General features: G+C 36.4%; 1 protein-coding gene across 2 annotated transcripts; it reads right to left on the bottom strand.

Moving 5' to 3' along the window:
- Positions 1-12,761: 12,761 nt before the first annotated feature.
- Positions 12,762-16,642, bottom strand: LOC108986050. Of its 2 annotated transcripts, none has more exons than XM_018958568.2 (2): positions 16,576-16,642; positions 12,762-16,399 (listed from the first exon to the last, which is right to left on the bottom strand). In XM_018958568.2, the coding sequence occupies exon 2, from the start codon at positions 15,845-15,847 to the stop codon at positions 12,902-12,904; it is 2,946 nt and encodes a 981-aa protein (XP_018814113.1). In that variant the 5' UTR covers positions 15,848-16,399; positions 16,576-16,642; the 3' UTR covers positions 12,762-12,901. The 2 variants fall into 2 exon arrangements, with proteins under 2 accessions (XP_018814113.1, XP_018814110.1); XM_018958565.2 differs by having other exon boundaries at positions 12,762-16,467; positions 16,576-16,641.
- Between the last annotated feature and the right edge of the window lie 6,956 nt (positions 16,643-23,598).

Below are 23,598 nucleotides of genomic sequence, written 5' to 3'. Positions count from 1 at the left end.
TTTTGTATTGGACACTGAATTTATACAGTTATATTAACTTCCAAGATTGCTAATGCAATTGCATTAACGTGATCCAGATTCAAGCAATATGAAAAACACTGTCAGCGGTGCTAGTTTAAGTTCTTGCACTTCAAGAGCAACATATCAAGTTTATTTGGAGAGACCACTTTGCTACTGTGGGATTCCATCCAAGTTAAGGATTTCTGGCAAAGATACTAATTTTGACAGACGATTTTACAATTCTCTAAATTATAAGATCAATAAACAATGCTACTTTTTCAATTGATTGATGTTGAAATCAAACAAAATAGTTGTTGCAAAATGACGTTAGAGTTAGCTCAAAGAATGAACGCCAAGATCAATCAACAACGAGTAATGGCCCAAGAAGCAACATTGCAAGCTATGGAAAGGAGGTACAAGGGAACCTTAAAAAGTTTATTATTGTCATGGTTTTGTTTTATAGTTATTTGTGCTATAATTATGTTGTATCCGAACAAGAATCATGTATGTCGGCTATCAATAACAACCTATGGTTATTATTGATGGTCGTTTGTAATTAGATTTTGTAATGCTTCAAACTATTAGTTTTGGAATATATCTAGAATATTTAATCGTTATTGGTTGCCGTTAACTCTCAAACTAGTACTTTTGGAATGTATCTACGAATTTTATACATCAATTCAACGTGGAGATGTTACTACAAAAATTATTTTATATATTTTGTATATATTTTGTAGTTTATAATATACATCAATTCAATGTGGAGATGTTACTACAAAAAATCCCAACTACCAAAAAACAAATTGTACAAAAAAAGCTAATAAACAGTGACTTGTGATCCAATGAAGAAACATGTAATTTGTCGAGAAATATAATTTCATCCATGGGGTTAAAGAAAATTGATTTTTTATACATGCGTTCAGGAAAACTGTGTAGACACACTAAAAAGTCATGGTTTTTTTAATTAAATATTATATAATATTGTTACTATGGAAAAAAAATTATTTACTCTTGTTTGCTTGACAGGTGCTCGACATGGAGCTTGAGCACCTGTCATACAAAGAGTTTGCTCGACAGGTGCTCAAAATGGCACTCGAGCGTAACTCATACAGAAAGTTCGCTCGACATGTGCTTGACATGGCGCTCAAGCCCCTGTCCATGTCGAGCACTTGTCATACAAATAGTTTGCTCGACAGGTGCTCAAAATGACACTCGAGAGTAACTCATACAGAAAGTTCGCTCGACATGTGCTTGACATGGCGCTCAAGCCCCCGTCGAGCTCATATAGAAAGTTCGCTTGACAGGTGCTCGACATGTTGCTCGAGCGTAACTCATACAGAGAGTTCGCTCGACAGGCGCTCGACATTACGATCGAACGTAACTCATACAGAGAGTTCGAGAATTCATTATTGTTTGACACTTCAATATTCTATATAAGTTTGCTTCGCATTACACACGTTATTTGCATTGTAACGTGCAATTTTTTATTATTTGTCATTTCAAAGTCAAGTAGTGTTACGAAATATTAACATTGAAAGTGTCAATCGTAACAATATTAATTTTTGGAATGTATAAAATACCTATAGGAAAAATAAAAGAGTTAACCATTACAAAAGAAGTACTATATTACATATATGCTGAGTTTTTAATTATACCATCAATGGCCACCCCTAGCTGCCCACATAGGAATGAAAATCTCATCTCTTATTGCAGTCAAAGATTGGCTTGCTTCAGTCATCATGTGCTCCAGTTCTGAAATATCCAGTCATCAAGAGTCACCGTTCTAATGAATTTATACAGTGTACAACACGCTGTAATAATGAGTCCTTACCTCCCAACTAAATATGTAGGCATTAACTTCAAAATTTTAAGGCATTCTTTTAACACCAAAAGTGCGTTCTATGATATTATGAGTAGATAAATGGCGGTAATTAAAGTAATCTTTAAACCCTCGAAAATGATGTTGGTTGTGACGATCACTTATGTGGTATCTTTCTCTTGAATAGGGGGCAGAAATCCCTTAGTGCATGGGAAAACATAATCGACAAAATAATACTAACCTAAGAATCCATTTAAATCCAACGCATATAGTTCAATATTTATATAGGGAAAAACAAATCACTTCCAAGGGTAAATATTTGAAAGGGAAAAACATAAGATTTTACCCTTGGGCGGCCATGGAAAATGGGCAAATGAATCACTACACGCATGATGGAAGACACGAGCATCATGCATTGATCCCCCCAATCCAGTGTATGCAAATGTAAACTTCATATTCAAATCAACTATACACAGTACATTTTGAGTAATTCGCCCCAGCTGGTTTCGATATGCCTCACGTACCTCAGCTGGTACGATCGCCTCCATCATAATGTTGTCCATCACACCAATGTATTCCCAGTCATAAATAAAATCAAATGATAAGCAACTACCTTAGATATGTTTTTTATGGTTTCGATAAATGAAGTTAACGCCAATTTTATTTCAAAAAGAAAGTTTGAATTATATTTCTTACTCGAAACTAAGGAAAATTTCGGTGGTTAATTTCTATATAGGGGTTAAGGCTGCAAATGGTCCGGTCCGGTCCGGTCCAGTCCGGCGATGGACCAAACACCCAAAGGGACCGGACCGGACCGATAGCTAACCGTCTGGCCTATTTTTTTTTAAATAGTTAATAAAAAAAATTTATTTAAAATACTAAATTACATTAAGTGACTTATTAATATAGATTATGTAACAAACTCAATAAAAAAATATTTTATATGATAATAAATTAGAAGAAAATTATATTATTAATTTATATAATTACTATATAATTAACTAATTGATATTATATATTAGTTAATTTATAGAATATTAACAAGTGTTAATAGCATATTTAAAATTTTATATTGTTAATAGTGATAGGTTAGATGAAGATATATATAAAATATTGTTAATTTATAAAATATTAACAAGTATTAATAATATATTTAAAAATTTATATTGTTAATTGTACAATTATTATATATAAAATATATATTTTTTTATGTTTCATTCGGTCCGGTCTGAAAAAATCTGGACCGTGGACCGGACCGAAACTCTTCGGTCCTCTAAAATGTGGACCGAATCGGTCTAAGTCTCGGTCCGGTCCGATCCTGACCGAAACGGTCAGTCCGTTCGGTTCAACCGGACCGTTTATCACCCCTAATAGGGGTGGACGCCGTCTCTGTGTACTGGCACAATCAAATGTCACCCAAGCTCACATAGTGCCTTTATCACCCTTCTCACATGTTTATTAATTATTTGTGTCAGATGTTGAAACGTGTCCCCAACAATGCGTTGGGCATGTGCGTGGCCCATAAGCATGCAAAACATATCCAAAAATTCCTCCATTGTCACTGATATTCTAAAATCACGTAACAAGTGATTCGTATGTAACAATGCGCATAACGCGTGGAATATGGGTACCTCCATGCGAAACAAGTCCTTACAATTATCAAGATGTTCATTCAAAAGTTATATAATATATTGATCTCCGCAAATGCCTATATTATATTGTGGTATAAGGCGATTCCTTCTCAGTCGGGAGGTCAGGATCCTAATTAGGTTGACGACATCTACTGTCTCCATGGGATTGGGCCCATCATCACTATCACTCCCTTTTGTCCAATAGCTAACATGTTTGCTCTCGACATTTGGGTGTCAGTGGACTTCCCAGTGAAATATTGTCATCATCCATTCTCTAATACTGGAGCGCATACTGTTTGTAGACAAATGTAAAAAGTCATACATCGGCAATATATTAATAACATTAACAATTGACATAATATCATCAGGTCGATTGAATTTTAGGTCAAATAAGTTTATAGCAACATAAATAAAATATCTCTCAATACATAAGAATGTAAATGAAAAATAACATCTCAACATAATAATTTACACAATGTCAGCCTAATGGAAAAGCAACATTGTATCAATTATGCATGGCCCACACTCACCTATGCACATCATCCTGGCCAGAAAGCCTCATTGAACCATGGGGGTCAAGTAAGCGGTAGAATGCATGAGAAAAATTTCGTCCAGCAGTGGAGGTTGAAGTGCCTATAATAACTAGATGGTCTTGATGAAGGTGTCCCCATGTCCATGAAAAATTGTGACATGCCATTTACATGAAAGTCTGCACTGGTTCACGTGCCTAGTGTGGGACCTCGACTTCGCATATCTGCATCAAGACTCTACTTGTCATCCGACGTTGGAGGTGGTTCGATGAACGCGTGGTGGAGTGTACCAGTGGTAATTGAAGTACCAAAAATTGTGCAAAGTTCCGCATACTTTGGGCTACCCAAGGTCCTGAACCTCTTCACTTGTGGTTTGGCCTAGTCCAAATATTTCAATATCTATGTATTAGAGATTTTTTAAGACGACATAAAATATAAGAACACATGGTACAATAGCGCAAGTATGGTATAATATTTTCAAATAAATGGCTACAGCTTGTTTACCCTAATATAATTTTCCCAATGTTCATCACTTCCTATAACTGTTTTTGTATCGGAGTCCCATCCCATACCAGTTTGGCTCATTAGGTCTTTGAAAATTTGTTGTATCATCTTTAGCCTATGTAGTTTTCCCTTCACTTGGTTCGCATCATACACCCTTATGCCCAGAGCCGTAAGGTATTCGGCATACGAAGCGTGGTCCTTACTTGTGATCTTCCCAACCCTTAGTGCACTAGTAAGGGCATCCCCGTACAACATCTCAATGAAAATATCCTCCATCCCATCCGCCTATAACTCACAATCAGTGTGTGAAATTTCTGAATCATCAATGTGAAAAAACTAATGTATGGCATAAAAGATGTATGCATTCAGTGTGTGTAACATAAGTAAAAACTTCATGCATTAGTTAAAGGTGGGTGTACACGATCCAAGGACTATGTGGAGAATTCTAGCAGATAATATGCATGAATGATAGCCAAAACATGAGAGAAAGTGAAATATAAACTGCGAGGAGAGTGGGCCAAACTCACTGATGGTGAGATAGGCTAGAGAAGCGTAGGTAGTAAAGCTAGCAAAACAAAAAGGTTGTTCAAAATTTTAGAACATAGGAGGTGGCCATTAAAGCCAGCAGCATTTTGAAATAATAAAATCCTATGTGCTATATATCTCGGAAGCAACAGATCACTCCAAGGTTTAGAGTATGAAACAATATGGTTGGAGCAAGTGCAGACATGTGTTCTTACAAAGAAAAATATGTAATGTGCTCATCGTTCAGTTTCAAAAAGCTATGCCAATTTAAGTACCCATCGAGAGTCATATTTTTTTATAGCTACCCAGAACGTAGACATTATTTCATGATATCATATAAATTTTGTAGAATAGCTTGAGATGGTTTTAGGGAAGTCTAACGTGGCAGGTTGATGTTACTACTCTAATATTTGTCGTAAAAAGATTATAGCTTAGACCAATTTTTTTTATTTTTTAAAAGAAGCAAGGTTAGTGGGAAGCTATAAATAATCTAACTTTTTCAGTCTTTTGATCCAATCTATACTTAACATGTAATCGAAGATCATCATCATGTGGATGTAAACAGGCATTCTAATTATTTCATGAACTTTCTTTCCACCTACTTGGCTTGGGGTCAACCAAAATAGGTTATTGAAAATGAAGCATATATATATATATATATATTCATTACCAATAATTTCGTAAATATTACTTGAGAGATGGAGATGAAGTGGTGATAGTACTTGTACTAAAACATTGAACAACTATTGATGAAAAATTACATTAATATTTATAAAATGAAACAGAGTTGACAGTCATGAAGGAGATCCATTCAAGAAATAGTAGCTCTTAGCTTTTCGGTTAATAATGTGAAAAAAATACTAGGCACTTGTGTGAAGAAGAATAGCAAGCAAAGAAACAGAAAGATGAGAGAGTCATGTAGATTGTGGTGCATTTGATCAAACATGTAGCATGCCAGCTTTAATGGTTTTGACATTTGATCAAACATGTTGCATGCAAGCAAGACCACATGACTATGCAAATTACAACTCAAAATCTTCACAACTTGAACTCCTAGGACCAACACGCATATACCAGTAAGCAGAAATTGCAATCACAAGCAATTTATGTAGATCTAATCCATTTGTTTATTGAGGGGAGTAGGGGTTGCCTTGTACGATTGCATTTTCAGACCTGTGCTCGCCTTTGAATGGGTGCTACACTGCAACAGTGTTAGGGACCTCGGTCAAGTCCCTAAACACTATGATCTCCATGTCTAGGATCTCCTTGAGATGACTGAAAGCCCGTTCCTTTCTTGCTTGATTCTCGAACAAGGGTCACAAAGATGAAAACTTGGGTGTGGTGAGGTTAAGTATTTAGGCTTAATAGGTGTATGGAATGGTGGCAAAGAAATATGAAGTGTATGGCTACAATGGTGGAAAGTGATGCACAGCAATGGGTGCAATTAGGGTTGGCGCCACTTTGGGGTTTAGGGTTAGGGTTTGGAAGATGATGTTGGGCAGCTAGGGTTGGTCGAGTATGGCTAATGAGGGATTTTAGGAAAGTTTCCTAAAATCTTGGAAGTCAATGGTGAGTGTATATGGCCGGCTATGGTAAGAATGAGGTCAATTAGGGTTCCTAAAATATAGGAACTCTAATTATGGTAAATGGAGTGGGCGGCTAAAGCAATTCAAATAAGGCAAGGAATGCCGAAATTTGAATTCAAATTCAAATGGCAGTTGGTTTCGGCTAGGGCAACAAGGATGAAGGGTTTCAATTATGGAAAGTTGACAAACACTAGGGTTGGTCGAAAATATGGTTTGGATGGATTGGAAGAGCAAAAAATGAAGATGATCACCAAGAACTCAATGAAGAACACTTGAGAACAAAAGCATGAAACTTAAGAACTTGAATGAACAAATAACAATAAGGATAATTCAACACTTGATTCACGAATTGCACAATAATTGAATGAACCTCATATATTGATAAATACAATTTGGATTCACGGATTGTACCAAGTTGCAAGAAAATAAGATAAATGAATTACACATATTCACGAATTGCAAGGTGTAATCCTCTCATTGGGATTCACGAATTTCACCCAAAAAGTCCAAGTGCAAAAGCACCGTTTATGATCTCTCAAACAATAGTCTTCCCTCTAGGAAATTTGCCAAAAGATTCTAAGGCAAGTGAATGAAGTCTTATTTATATGCAATACAATTTGGAAACTCCCAATAGGTCCCTTGAAAATAAATAAATAAATTAAATTAAATAAATAAAGTAAATAACATGATAATGATCATGGACCAAGTCTAGCCGTGGCATGCATGGCCCATGATGGGCTAGGTTGGTGCATGGTGGTCTTCGGGCTGGTCCATGTCTAGGTTGTGCGGCCTGGCTTGCTGATGGTGAGCCATGGTGGTGCGCTGCATGGCCCAGGCTGGTGGCCGAGGTGCTGGCTGCATGGCTCAAGCTGGTGGCTCAGGCGTTGAGGCTGCAAGGCATGGGCTGGAGCCATGCGCTGGATGGCATGCCTGGTGGGCATGCCACCGACCTACTCTGCAAGGCACAAGCTGGAGCCGTGAGCTAGATGGCATGCCATGAGGCATGCCACTAACCTCGCTAGCGTGCGGCAGCTGCTGTGCATGTGCACTGGGTGGGCTGTATGTGCTGCTCATGGCATTGTGGCACATGGGCGCGCACAAGGCCGCGCTGCTCATCAAGGTGCGCATGGGCCTGTGCACAGGAACAAGCATGCGAGTGCGGCGCGCTGCTGCATGCAATGCCGCTCGCATGGGCGCATGGCGCAGTGTTGCACATGGCTGCGTGCATGAGCCTGCGACGCATGCCTGTGCGCATGGGCAAGCGCTCACTAACCTCGCTAGCCCGCATGCTGGACGCCCCGTGTATGCCATTGCGCGGGCCAAGGCATGCATGCATGCTGGGTGCCCCGTGCGTGTCACCCCACGAGCTAAGGCATGCTTGTAGGCTAGCCAAGGTGCATGTCCCCACCATGACTAGAGCATGTGCGGCATCTCTAGAGGTAACTTGACGTGGGGGTCTAACAGGCAGTTGGGGAGAGATGTTCCACGGTTGCATATGCCAATAGTGGTGGACATTGTGATTCTCCTAGCTTTCGGCATTTTTATATATAGGGAAAATTGGTCTGTGATTTTGAAAAATGAATTTGTGGAGATTGGAAAAATTGTAGGAAACCCACGTGAGATCATTGTGTGTTGCAGTCTCCAGTCGATTCATAACACAGGAAAACCACATGACACGTCTTTCATTTAGAGGGGAGAAGACCATTAGCTGGATGACTTGAGAGATCGCTGGAGGGTAGGTGCAGAGGCCACAAACACTCGACCTTTATCAACTTATCCAAGCGAGGACAAGCCATAGGTACCCATAGATGCGACCCACGCGACGCAACAGTTCTTCCAAGTGGTTTTGCAGAAGATGGGATAAAGGTTGAGATTCGCACAGCTAGGCAAAGAACCGCTGCAGCCTGTTGCCGAAAGTGAGTCGTACACCTCTAGGCTAGGGCAACACAAGAGATATGGTTGTTCTGTTTCACAGGGTTGTCTTGTCAGTGTTTCTATGGGATGAAATTAGTGAACAGTGCAGAGTAAATGAGAGACTGAGTAAGATGAGATGAGATTTATGAAAATGTGTGTTTTTGGAATGACTCTGACCGTACTAAAACTTGAGATGGTTTATGTTTCATCTCTAAAAACAAACGAGAACTTATAGTTTAAGTAATAAGTTCTACTATTAAAAAGTTATTTACTGTTTCGTAACCATATGTTTAAAACACTTTCAAATATGTTACATTCGTTTGGAAATAAATTAAAAAAGTTTTTTCCGAGGTAGAAATGACAATTATTTAATTTTATGATCATATCCTTAAAAGTTTAAAAGTTGTAATTATCTGAAATTTGTATGTGTATTTTCACACATTGACAACCTTTTTAAAATTTAAATTACATTCCGGTTTATCTAAGCATGTTTGAGGAAAAACAACATCAATTGTACTTTTCAACTTATTTGAAATTAAAAAGTATTTTAATATGAAACACCTAAACAATCTAATTTTTCCTTTAAAGAGTTTTTAAGACTATTTAAGCTTTTTTTTTTTTTTTTTTTAAGACTTCTAATGCAACCTCAAACCCTAAATATGACGAATTAGAAATAGAAAAAAAAAAAAAAAAAAAAAAAGATTGATCAAGTGTTATAAAAGAAAAAATATAAAGTGATCCGGGCTTTTAAAATTTGAAACCATCTAAGATTTATTGATATAACCTCTCAAATTAGTTTAAGCTTAAATGACTAAATTCATGGCAATTTAATGCAATTTTAGATTAAGTAACTCATTCCAAGGCTTCAAAAAATATAGATTTTATGAAATTACCACTTGTCTCAAAAGTATAAGCTAATGAGAAAATGTAGAATTTAATTTTTGTATTATATTCTTAACACTCTCCTTCAATGAATGAGCTCAATATGTGAAATATTTTATTAAATAAAATAGTGTAGAGTCAGTGTTCGAACTCAATACCTCTGTTCTGATACCATATGCTAGAGTTTTTTTGTGAGGAAATAGAGGATAGTGTTGAGGATAAGTTGATCTTGTTTTGTCCAGTTGGAATAGTTGGGATTAGGAATGAATGGAGAGGGTGAGGTTGAGGAGGGGATCGATGATGGAGGGTAGGGTAAGGAACCATCTAGGTAATCGAATAAATCTTGGCCTCTAAGGTAACGAATAAGTTGGGCACACCATAGAGAATTAGCAGAACAAGCGAATGAATTGGTGGATGCCATTGAGAGTGACGTTGGTCTATTGGCTCTTGATTCCATACAGAAACTCAAGGACACAATATTTTGTAAAGAATGATTTCCTCGATGAATGTTTTGGAAGAAGTCTGCGTTTATTTATGAGTGATAATACACTAGTACTCAAATTTATCTCTAATTGTATATGTTTATCAAGATTACACTTAGTTTGACTAAGAACTACATTGAGTTAGTTTGAAGACTTATCACTTTGTTCTCTTCAGTCTTATCTTTATCACTTGAAGTCTGTTCTTCTATCTTATCCCTATCATTTGCAGTCTATTTGTGTTTTGAATTATCTGTATCATGATTTGATCATTAATGATACATATATAGAATTAAATATATTTAGTAATTCTTTTTTTTTCCTTAAAAAAAGGGAGAGGCAGGGGGGACCAGCGTAAAAACCCTTCCTGAGCATGACCATATGAGCACCTCCTCGTTGCGGAATGTCCGGTTTGAGCCATAGATACTGCCCCAAGGGCGAGCCCGTCACCACAGCACCCCCAAAGTATCCAGCTAGTCCAAAGCCTATCTCATGGCTCAAAGGTCAGGCTTTACTACCACAAGTGATTTCAACTTATGTCCTGATTTAAACACTGACCTCGAAACCATGAAATATCACCTCGTATCAACTGAACTACCACCTTGGTGGTTAAATATATTTAATAATTCAATTGGACATGTTATATAGTAAAAACACAACTTGAGAGTGGATGATGTTGCTTTTTAGACTTAGAAATTATTTAAATATTTACTATTAAGTAAAAAATAATATTACCATTGTCATTGTTCAATGTGTTGGTTCGGTTTGTCAAGATTTAAATGAAAATACGCCACGATGACTTGAACCAATGCATATCTCTTAGGAATATGAGTCTTGACCGTTTGGCCACCAAATGAGAGGTTGTGCCCTTTAGTGAATTATAAACTTTTCAATGTATTCTCTATAATTTGAAAAGTTGTGATTTCTCACAAGTGCTCTTTCATTTTAGTTGTGATTTTTTACAAGCATCAATTCATTTATATAAGTTATAACTTTTCACGAGTACTATTTCATTTATAGAAGTTGTGATTTTTCACAAGTGTCATTTCATTTTAGTTATGACTTTTCACAAGCGTCCTTTCATTCTCTATAAATAGGAAACCCCAACCACAAATTTACTAACTCCAATTCTATACAAAAATTGGAGAAAAACTTCCTAATTGTTTTTGTATTTCTTTCTTTGGGCGTTGGTTATTTTATATTGGATTCGAAAATTTTCTTTTGTGTGCACCGACAAGAAGATTAACGGAAACAGACGTTATTGTATCTTAGAAGTAGACTGTCAAGAAATCTAGTGCATATTAAGATTTGGAGGGGGTGGAATCTACTCTAAAAAAAGCGTCTATCACAACGTGCCTCAATACCGGGTTCTCTCTTTCTAATTTATTCTTGTTATTTTTATATATTCTTTAATTTACAAAACGTTTATATATATATATATATACATGTATATTTTATTATCCAAGTTTTACCAACAGATGGTGTAAGTTTATAGCACTAATTACCATTTAATGTTGATACAGTTAGATAGTTGAAGACGTTGCAAAAATCCATGTTTTGAATATTATTTATTGACATGGGTCATGGCCTTTTAAATTCTTTTAAATTTAAATGGCTAATTACTATTTAAACCTTCTCGATGTGGGTCAATATGAATAAACTAAGCTTCGAAACTTATGTATGTTATAAATTAGCCTTGCGTTGTGCTCGATGCACAGAAGAAATTTTAGTTTTGTTTATAACTTGATTGTGAAGTTTTTTAAATGTAGTATTCTCCTAATGTAGTATTATTTGAATTACTGACTATAGTAAATTAAAGAGAGGGAAAATAAGAAGATGTAGTGTTACAGAGAAGAACATGAAGTGTGATCTCAAACTTCTAAAATTTTAAATTGTTTAGCATTTATTAACACGAGCGTTCAAATTATTTGCAACTTAATTGAATAAATTCATGATCGTTTAATGCAAAACTCGGTAACATTTTAAAAAATTATATATGTTATAAACAATAATTTAGGATTTGTTTGTTTTCACAAACTATATATCTCATCTAATCTAATCATTACAATTTTTTTAAACTCCCACACAAAATACAATAAATAAATAAATTTTTTCAAATATTAAAATAAAAATAATATTAAAAAATTATATTCTAACAATATTTTATTTAACTTTTAACTTTCATCTCATTTCATCTACGTAAACAAACGAAGTCACATAATAACTGAGTATTTTATTTATTTATTTATTAAACCACTAACAAACCAAGATGAATTGACCCAAATTTTCCCCATCCGAGAATGTCAAAAAAAGGTCGGTTGGTTCCTCGTTTGTTTTCACAATTCCTCTTAATTTATTTCATCTAATTATTATAATTTTTTTAAATTTTTACACAAAATAAAATAAATAATTTAACTTTTTTAAATTTTAAAATAAAAATAATATTAAAAATATAAATTTTAATAATATTTTATTCAATTTTTAACTTTAATCTCAAATCATTTTATCTCATCTCACCGAAACAAACGAGGCAAACTTAATTTTTTGTGATTCTAGATTTGGTGGGATGTGTGGAACAGAACCGTGTAGGCAATTCCCAATTTCCTTCTCTGTCAAGAATGGCTACATGCTACCAAAATGTTATTCTCGACAAGTTAACTTTCATCAACATGGGACCTGTGATCATTTGGAAAAGACGTAAAAAGTAAACATTATCAACTCCCGTACTCTTCGGTTGATCAGAATGCAATTTTTAGTTGAATTCGGATGATAACATGGTCTGGTTGGTAAGTCATATGCAAGACCAGTCGTCTCTACATGAGAGTCTCTGCATGAAATTTAAGTCGATACATTCAGAGACATATGAGCATATTTTTGGTCTTTGATCAAACTACTTTAATAGGAAGTTTCATTTGAACGTGAAGTGCTAGTATCCTGAGAGAAATTTATGAGCAAGTATGCTAATTATAACTGACACATGAGTTCTCCAAAACACGGGATGCATTGTTTTGATGTTAGGCAACTTCATAATTCATATCTTGCTCCTCATCCTCACTAGCTTGGCCAATGTCTCTTGAGCAGCCAAGGTTTGGGCATGGTTATGTCCGAGCATCACCGTTCTGATACTAATACAAGTTCTGCAGAGGTCTTCTCCACTGTCAAAATGCCCACCTCTCAACAGCAACTTTGCTCTAGTCTCGAGTAACGTAGCTTTCAACAATGTCACATCCTGCCACACATACTCATCTACCCTTTGATTACCTTGAAATTTTTTCTTCCAACAAAGTGACCCATGACACCAATCTTGTATCTGAGAGACAAACGATTTCTCTACTTCTTCAAGTACATTTGTGCACACCTTTAATAGCTCCAATGCCGAGTTGCACCTTGAGAAGGTTTTGAAGGCTTGAATTGCAAGAGGGAGAGCTGTTCTTTTGATGTATAAAACCATCTCGATTGCCTTTAATTGGACGAGTGGGGGTTCGGATTTGAATCCAAAAACCAGGAAAGCGGAAGCCCATAGATGGTCTGAGTTGGCCAATGGATTTCCTGTTTTCCTCACACCTTGAACTGTGGCTTTGGCAGCTTGCAAACCTTCTTTTGTTCTTGCAAATACCTGCGTTATGGGATGCAACTGGATCCAACATCCTGTCTGTTTGTTGGTTCTTCGTGCTAGCCCCAATTGAACCAGAATTAGGGCCGAGTCTTCCTCGCTCTTGCAAGTTTGAGGTGCTAAACAACTAGCGCAGCACCCAAATGTGAGAGACAGGCATTTGGTCCACTTCTTGAAACGATTTCCCATGGCAGGCATGTTCTTTGCTGCAGCGGCTAGCAAACTCGCCGAAATGGGTGTGGGGGCGAACCAACCACCAACTAGAAGCATTCTCGAGGCAAGAAGGTTCCTTCTGCCATTAGTTTGCTGTAATACTGAGAAGCAAAATTGTAGCACTTTCATGAGGAAAGGATTGTTCTTCCAATACTGTTCTTCAGTGTTGCTCATAAGAGAACCTTCATTGAGTGGCACCTGGTTTATAGCTTCAAAGAGAGAAGCAGGGCCAATTGCAAGCTCAGACAGTAGTGATCCAATCAACCACAAACCATAGCTCAGCCTTCCCAGCTTCTCATCAAATTTCCCCAAAAATTCTAACTCACCAGCTGTGTAGTCTTTCTTCCTTCTTCCTCTTATCAAAACCATTGCGTCAGACAATGGTAACGGAGGAAGCTGCACTGTATCAAAATTCATCACCTTGGATAGCCTAGTTGTAATAATCACATGAGACCCTCCAGTGTTCCTTGGGATCAAATCATGCAAATCCTTTCCTTCCCACCAGTCTTTCTCCGTCTCAAGATTATCAATAATCAGTAAGTGAGGCATGTCCCGGAATAGCTCCCTCTTGATTCTCTTGAAAGCCTCAAATTCTTGTTCCTCAAAGCTCCGAATGCGCCCCCTTTCCTTTTCAGCATCAGCGGTTACATCCAATCCCAAATTGAGAGAGAGATTCAATATGTTTTGCCTTAAGTATCGAGCTTCCCCACCAACCCACAAAACCTTCTTATACCTCTGTGAAAACCTGTGAGCAAATTCCAGTGCAAGGTCCGTTTTACCAATGCCAGGAACCCCATTTATGCAAATCACACTGCTGCCCAAACTCTTGGGTTTCTTGTACTTGCACCTCTTGAATGAATTCCTTCCTAAAACTGGCTCTACCCAAGCCTCCAAAATTGGTTCTTTACTCTTACCCATCTCCAAACTGATGTATCTCCCCGCTCCTCTAGTCATAACGACGTCGCTTTCCTCATCTGCCAGGCCTTCGGATTGCCCAGTGGCTTCTCCCTTGATGGCATGCGCAGAACAAACTTGCTCTTGACAATCCCCACATCCAAATAAGAGAATTTCAACCTCCGAAATTTCCTTTTCTCTTCCAACAAAAAATCTGTTTCTCGGGAAGGGTATCTCCTCAAATCCTTCTACTACCCCATCTTTCTCGGCCACACTATTTCGACCAAGCTTTGTTCGTAAAATACCAGCAGTTTTGGTTACACAGCTTCTCCAGTTACCCTCATTGGCTTCCAGCTTGAATTCATTGCACTTGATAAGTCCATCTATTGCCTCTTTACATTCTTTATCAATGGAATTACAGTTGAGAAGGCCCATGATCTGAGCCGGTCCCGTGTGGAAGAAGAGTGGTATCAGGTTCTTCTTCTGAGCAAAGAATCTTATCTCCTCTAAGCTGAGATGGTTCAGAAAACTGGAATTAGTCGCAACCACAACCCCATATGTGACGGAGCAGATAACCCGGTCAGCAATCTCGTGGCTCTGACTATCAGAGTACTTCGCTCTGTCCGCAACAAAACAAGCAATTCCCTGAAGCTCAAGCTCCGACTTAAGCCACTTAGAGAAGCGCACCAGGTTGGGGTTTTGGCCATGGAAGCCAATGTAAACATCACAGCTCCTGAGTTTGGCACTGGAAGCAGGAGAGACGGGTCCTTTGGCGAAGGAGATTCGAGGGACTGGAAATGAGAAGGAGAGGCGAGGGGGAGCCGGGTCACAGGTCACAAATTTGAGCTTTGCATCAGCTGGGTCATCCGAATACTCATATTGGTCGGATGGGGGAGTGTACGAGCTGCTTGGAATGTCGTCAGACAGAGAGCCCCGGTATGAGACCGGCGGTGATGGAAGGGTAACGGGAGTTGGGTTTTCTTGTGGTTTTGGGGTCATGGCCCTTGGGGATATGTATGGTGACTGCAGGGCTGAAACAAATGCTGATGAAGGTGGCGACACAAGGGAGGGAGAGTTGTATGGGGATGATTCCATTGAGTTCTTTATGTTTGGAGATGGCAAATCTGAATTAGAACTACCGGGAACACCAGTCTCTACGCCTGCTCTTATGCAACTAGGTGCTATCTTGATGGTGAGACCACTGGAAATCATGATTTGTTGAGGTAGTTCCGCAGATTTTGATGCTGCTTCTTCCATTCGCGGATGAGTCTCTGAGGCTGAAGCTTGACGGGTGCACTTGCGTTGTTGTGGTGGACGAGGATCTCGCTTTGGGAGCTAGGAAGTTTTGAACTGTTTACAACGTCTTTCACCACTACAAATTTCTAATGCTTGATTCCTATACTTGAATATTGGCAGAGATTATTAAGCATTACTCTCCATTATGTGCATCGCCTGTTTTTTTATCACAAGATCCACTTTTGGCTTCCTGTGGATTCTTTTGCTCCAAATTATGCTGATTGATGGCAATTATATGGGTCTCTGACGAACGACTACCAGAAGATGAATGCAACTGTACAAACTCAAAACAGCAGAAACTTGCATGTGATGGAGTTCCCCTATATCACTCACTTCTTATTGTGGGCCTCTCTTTTGTTCAGCACAAGAACCTATTATTTTCCCTTCTGCGTCTGCAGTATATTTGACCAAGAGTAGCCATAACACAATAAGACGGGAGGGAAGTTGAAGTTCGTAATTTTCGATTCACATCTAATTACCAATGGTATAGACGGCAAAGCGTTTTGTTTTGCCCTGAGAAATTTGAGGCCGTAGACAGCATTAGACACCAAGAATATGGACACCATATAACTGCTTTTTTTCTACCCATGATATTTATGACCAGAATACAAGTGTCAGAAAAATTTGGAAGAAAAAAAAAAACAACAAACGAAGAACATGAAGCTATATAGAATTGTCATTCAATTTACCTTTCTCAGTCTCATTTGAGGCTCAGAGGGAGGCCCAGTTCTCTGTCTCAACAACTGAGAACCCACGTCTCTCTCTCTCTCTCTCTCTCTCTCTCTCTCTCTCTCTCCCTCAAAAACAAGCTGTACTGAGGACAGGAATCTGATGAATGGGTTGGATCTGTGCGGTTTGAATATATAATATTGAAGAAGTGCTTAAAAAGAAGTCGCAAAGATGTAGTTTTTCAGTAGTGATAATTAAATAATCTGCCTTGGGTTTGGGCAATTTCTTTTTGTTTTATGTGTTGTACTAATTAATCACTCAATTCTACGTCTAACATGGGTTCTCACTTGACACAGAAGTCGAAGATTGGTCAGAAACGACTCAGAAAAAAGGCCATAGGGAGAGGAACCCATAACTGGATGCTTGTTGGTAGTGGGATGTAGTAGTCAGGCTTCAAATTGCACTAGGAATTTAAAAATGGAGGATGTATTATATAAGAAAAATGATAAATTCATAACACTTTACACAATATTTTATATAACAATATTTTAAAAGAGAAGTATTTTTTAAAAATATTTTATAAAATTAATATTATTTATAAAAATATTTTTATTTTATAATATATATTATAAAACATATTATGTAAAATATTGTGTATTTATCTTTACTCATTATATAACGTGAAAGTTAAGTTTTTTTTCCCTTTCTTCTATGTGTAGTCAGTAATCATCTGACACGGTTTAAAACTATTTACACCGGAAATTGGACCAAAGACCAGTCCAACTGAAGACTGAACAATTACTATTCATCTTGTAATTGTTGGAAATCAAAGTCAGTGAGAAATAATTGTGAATAATTATAAAGATATTTTTGAGATTAGGTTAGTAGCAACTACCATATGGCTTCTTTCTTTTCTTTTCTTTTTTTTATCTTTTCTAAGATATTGTTTTTGAAAAAATATTTCTTAAATTTTTTATATAAGAAATGCTATTTATTATTATTTTTGTCATTATCTTCTATTATAATATTAAATGATTGAAAAATTACTTATACATTAATTATCATTCAATCATTTTTTTAAGCAATTATCATTTAATCATTTGATACGATGACAGAAAATGTATGATAATTAAGAAGACTATAAAAAGATGTTATATATATATATATAATTATGAAAATTTGAGTAAGATAGTCTTTATGTATATATGTATTTTTGGGAATAAGAATATTAGATAGTCTTTAAACGAGAAATATCTTTAACTAAGATGACATCGTTGTTGTGATAAAATACACACACTAAAGATGGCAACCAAAGTAAACAAACACGCGATCAGACAAACACAACACATAATTTACGTGATTCGATAACTTGCTTATATCTATAAAACTGCATAAACCTTATTAATCAAAAGAGATTACAATCATGCAATCTTAACTCATTATCTCTAGGGCTTTTACTCTCTCACACAATATGCATTCAGTTGACTATTGTTCTCTCTAATAAATATGTTGGAAATCGTTCACAATAAGTCAAATATTACGTATTTATAATAAACAACATTGGAAACCCTGATTGGTAAAAGTTGGGTCATTCGCTTAAGCAGCGTGTCGAGCGCACCTCGAGTGAACAACCAATCAACATTGACTCGAGCAGTGTGTCAAGCGCCACTCGAACGAACACTAAGGTTTGTGTCTCGCTCAAAACTACTATCGCGCGAGACTCGAACAAACTCACGGGTTGAGCTTCGCTTTAGCAACAATCAATTGAACTCTCTATTTCTCAATTTTTTTTTATCACAAATCAGGCTCCACATACAACCTAACAAATCTCCCACTTGGAGACTAATTCTCCACACAAAGAGGTTCCACATACAACCCAACAATCTCACACTTAGAGACTGGTTCTCCACATGCTATCCATTGTTTCCAGCTCAAACCCTACCACCTCTGCAGCTCACAAATCCCGTCTTTAAGCCATAAGACACATTGAAGTCGAGTTCGACTTCAGTCTCTTACGTACATTGCCCTTAGTCAGCATATACATTGGGCGATTCACAACTCTCACTGCACTAGGAGTATTCGGTCTCGAACCGATCTTGGCAAACTCAACCAACTTCCCCAAGCTTACGTGAGGAACAACAAAGCTGACTCATTTTTGCTTCCTCATATGTTTCGCGCAATCAAGCCTACCTTTTTGCACTCTTGTATTTTCCTACACATTACTGGACACTAATGTTAAATACAAATAATTCGATCTCTTACCATTTTCTAAGACCAACGCACTCTTAGTGATTTTTCAAACTCATCTAAAGAACGCTACTGCATAACTGCTGTTATCAAGCTGTCCCACAAAGATCAGGGTTTTCTTCAGAGTTGGAACCTGTCTGATTTGCTGTAAAGTCCACATTGTTTGGAAGTGTGACGTGCACATCACCCACTCCCACTACATCCAATGTCTATCCACCAGCAGCATACATCTACCCAAGATCACCAGCAATATAGTTTTGCATGATCTCTCGATGTGAGGTGCCTCTCCACCAACCGCGTACGTCGTCATAGTTTAGTTTCATCTTGCCGGCTGAACTACTCACGGACATCCTCATAACTTCCCAACTATTTGGCAGCAATGCCAACAGAATTAACGCTCTAATCTCAACATCAATCTCAATCTCTATAGAAGATAGTTGATTTGTGATTGTATTAAATTCATTCAAGTGTTGGGCCACAAACATACATTCTAGCATCCTCAGATTGAAAAACTTTTTCATCAGGTGCACTTTGTTATTCGCCGACGGCTTTTCATACATACTTGACAAAGCTTCTATTAGATCCGTCGTGGTTCTCTCCTTACTGACATTGTGTGCCACTGTTCTGAACAAGGTCAGTCGAACAATCGCCATAACCTGTTGATCTAACAGGGTCCATTCACATCATTCATGCTCTCCGACTTCTTTTTCAAAAGTGGAAGATGGAGCCTCTTCTCAATCAGTGTCGTCGAACTTCTCAATCCCAGGTGCTTTCACTTTGTCTCTAGCCATCGTTCTCCTTCAGATCTGACTTTAGCTCTTAATACTAGTTGTTGTAATAAAATACACACACCAAGGATGGCAATCAAAGTAAACAAGCATACAATTAAGCAAACACAACACACAATTTACGTAGTTCGACAACTTGCCTACGTCCACAGAACTGCAGAAATCTTATTAATCAGAAAAGATTATAATCATTCACTCTCAACTCACTCTCTCTAAGACTTTTACTCTGACACAATATGCACTCATTTGACTGTTGTTCTCTTTGATAAATATGCTGAAAATTGTCCACAATAAGCAAAATATTACATATTTATAGTAAACGGCACTGTAAATGCTAATTGGAAAAAACAGACTCATTTGCTCGAGCGGCGTGTTGAGCACACCTTGAGCGAACACCAAGATTTGTGTCTTGCTCGAGCTCACTGTCAAGCGCATCTTGAGTAAACTCAAAGGTTGAGCTTCGCTCGAGTGACAGTCGAGCGAACTCTCTATTTCTCTTTTTTTTTTTTACTCACAAACAAAACTCCACATACAACTCAACAACCATTTCAATCACAAACATGGCCCTGTAAACAAGGAGAATATCACAACTCTCTCTCTCTCTCTCTCTATCTTCAATTTGGAATTCACTATGCTTGATTGTTGCTGCCGTAGGAGCTAACGGGCATTCCTACCTTTGTATCTTTCCATTGAAATACTTTATCAAAATTTATATTATCTAGATTTAAGTTAGTAATTTTTTAAACATTTACAGTGAGAAGCATAAGGAATACTTTAAGGCTACGTTTGGATGTTGATATGAAATGAGTTGAGTTGTTAATAATAATATTTTGTGAACTCACGGATTGAGTTTCGCTCGAGTCCACTGTCAAGCACACCTTGAGTAAACTCAAAGGTTGAGCTTCGCTCGAGTGACAGTCGAGTGAATTCTCTATTTCTCGATTTTTTTTTACTCACAAACCAAACTCCACATACAACTCAACAATCATTTCAATCACAAACATGGCCTTGTAAACAAGGAGAATATCACAACTCTCTCTCTCTCTCTCTCTCCATCTTCGATTTGGAATTCACTATGCTTGATTGTTGCTGCCGTAGGAGCTAACGGGCACTCCAACCTTTGTATCTTTCCATTGAAATACTTTATCAAAATTTATATTATCTAGATTTTAGTTAGTAATTTTTTAAACATTTATAGTGAGAAGCATCAGGAATACTTTAAGGCTACGTTTGGATGTTGATATAAAATGAGTTGAATTGTTAATAATAGTATTTTATGAGTCCTATTGAGATGGATTTAACTTTTTTAGATTTAGATGAGTTTAACTTTTTTATGAGAAGTTAAAAATGTTGTGGATTTCATCAATGATAAATTTGAGATGAGTTGAATTTGTTTCAACGACCAAATACAAAACTGTTAAAAATTAGTAGTAGACCCGCGCAATGTGTGAGAGTAGTATGAGATATTTAAATACAAATTAAATTAGATTTTAGAATATTTTTTAAGATATTTTTAATATCTCAAGACTCAAAGAGAAACATTTAAATTTACACGTTTATATATCTTGATGTGATAGATTATTATGTATAAAAATGTCATAGATTACTGTATATTTATATTATATATCCCAAAGAAATTCAAGAAAATAGATTAAAAGTACATCTTTGTGATCCTATTTTTTCTACAATATCATCGTATAATTTATAAGTTGTGTTTCTATACTTTTTCTCAAATTTATTTTTCTCTTTTAAGTGCATTTTGAAAATTAAGAAACTACGTACACAATATTAGTAAAAACTTGTAACTTAATTAAAATAGTATTTTTATATAATGATTTAATTTAAAGGGAAGTCATGATTGAATATATTTATTGGTGCAAAATGCAGTTTAATTGATAGGCTCCTCTTTCTCTTTCTCTTTCTCTTTCTCTTTCTCATTCTCATTCTCAGGAAACTCTCCGAGAGCCAAATCCCAAAGACATAGTACTACTGCTCCACAAAGACCTCATACCCTCCAATCCTTCACCTAGTAGGAAAAAATCATCTAAATGAGTGTGCATGAAATCCATTCGCCACCGTGCCCTTGGAACTCTTTCTGTCGCCACGCTTGGCGCCAACAACCTTCAATCTTTCAAATCCAGCTGATTACTCGATCCCTTCTGTCATCGACGTATGGGGATCATGTATCAATACAACTCTCCTCCAAGCAATTTATAAGACTAGTCAAGTGCAGTACAAACCAAAACAACATGGCCAAGTTTAGCATTCAGATTATATCAAGATCACTAAATTAGGCTACTGATCTTCTTTGTGGGACATGGGGTGGGGAGCAGATCATTCGTCCCAGATCTCTCTTTTTATTTATATTTATATTTATTGTTGTTGGGATCTTACACTCATTTGGCTCTTATAATATCTTAAAGATACATTTTAATAGGCCAGGTGCATGGGATTAGTCGGCACGACACCCGGCCTCAATAACCTACCCATTTTATCATGGTAACTAACACCTTGTAATCTTGTATCATATTTAGATATGAATCTTTATACAATCACGTACGAGAGAATCATTGGAGAATTAATCCACGGGATATATGCATCGGTAGATTTCCCCTTTTTTCTCTCTAGTTCAATCATTTTGTTTTGGATATAATAATGCATTTGTGGGCGTACTTAGTAGCAATTTCCATTTCCATTTGCTTATTGTATGATTATTAATTAAGAACTAATTGTAAAATTAGTATTTAAATTTTCACATTTTATAAATTGAGGTCATAATTTTTAATTTTTGAGAAATTGATGTATGCAGAATTTTAAACCCCAAAAATATTTATTAGAATGAATAATTAAGATGGGGGTGGCTTGGTTGTTTAATTTATTTCTAGAAAAAAAAAAATACACGTGCCCCTCAAACTATTATCAGATTTATAATCACCATAAACTATTAATTTTGATAATCACCTCTAAAACTGACAAAAAACTGTAATATAGATCTTTTCCCTTAGAAAGATAAAATTATCCTAAAAGTATTTAGAAAATACCCCTATTATATTTTTTTATTATTAATGGTATTTATGTCAGATTTTAATAGAATTAATACATATAGTAATTTTTTGATAAATTAAGAGGATGATTATAAAAATGAATAGTATGAGAGAAGTGATTTTGATTCATATATATCTAGTAAGGAAAATGTTACTTTGACACTTAATTTTGACAACTCCTATATTTTAATTTTTTTTTTACTTCATAGTTAGGCTGCGTTTGGTTTTCAAACTGAGTTGAACTCAGCTGAGTTCAGTCTAACTTTAAATTGAGTTTAATATTCAAACACTCAACTCTCAAATTACTAAACTCATCTCAACTCAAAACTTTCTTACACATGTGACCCACAACCTTTTTCAACTTAAAACATCTTTATACATGAGACCCACAATCTTTTTCAATTTTACATAAAAAATATTAAATTCATTTTAACATTCAAACACACTTTAAACTCAGTTTAGATGGGTTCCCCATAATTCCTTCCACTACTCAACTCATTACTATTCATAAAGAACTCAATTTAGCTGAGTTCAGCTCAACATCCAAACGCAGTCTTAAAAAAATAAGTATTAGTGTATGTATTTTTTTTTATATTTTTTTAAAAATGTTTAAGAATAATAAAAAAATATAAATAAAAAAATTAAAAAAATAAGAAGATGGCACTCCCAGCTACCTAGCACTACTTTTATCTAATAATGATACATGTAATATATTATAAAAAATATTAATATGTATTTTTGGGGCTTGAGAGTTTAATCAATTGCACGTGGTTTGTTCCAGATCGGATGGGCAGCCGGAGCCCTTTGCCCACCTCTTTTTTTTTTTTTTTTTTCGTCTTTGCGTCCTTTGCCGACTAGGTAATTGGCGTGGCCCACTATCTCCATGTGGCCCTTCTTCTCTCCCCCACGTTTCTTTTCGCTCTCTTCTCTTCTTTTAGTTATAATTCCAATAAATATTATCGTT

This window comes from Juglans regia, chromosome 2 (genome assembly GCF_001411555.2).
Source record: "Juglans regia cultivar Chandler chromosome 2, Walnut 2.0, whole genome shotgun sequence".
NCBI lineage: Eukaryota > Viridiplantae > Streptophyta > Magnoliopsida > Fagales > Juglandaceae > Juglans > Juglans regia.
Note: the sequence above shows the minus strand (reverse complement) of the source record. Positions and strands in the feature narration are given on the sequence as shown.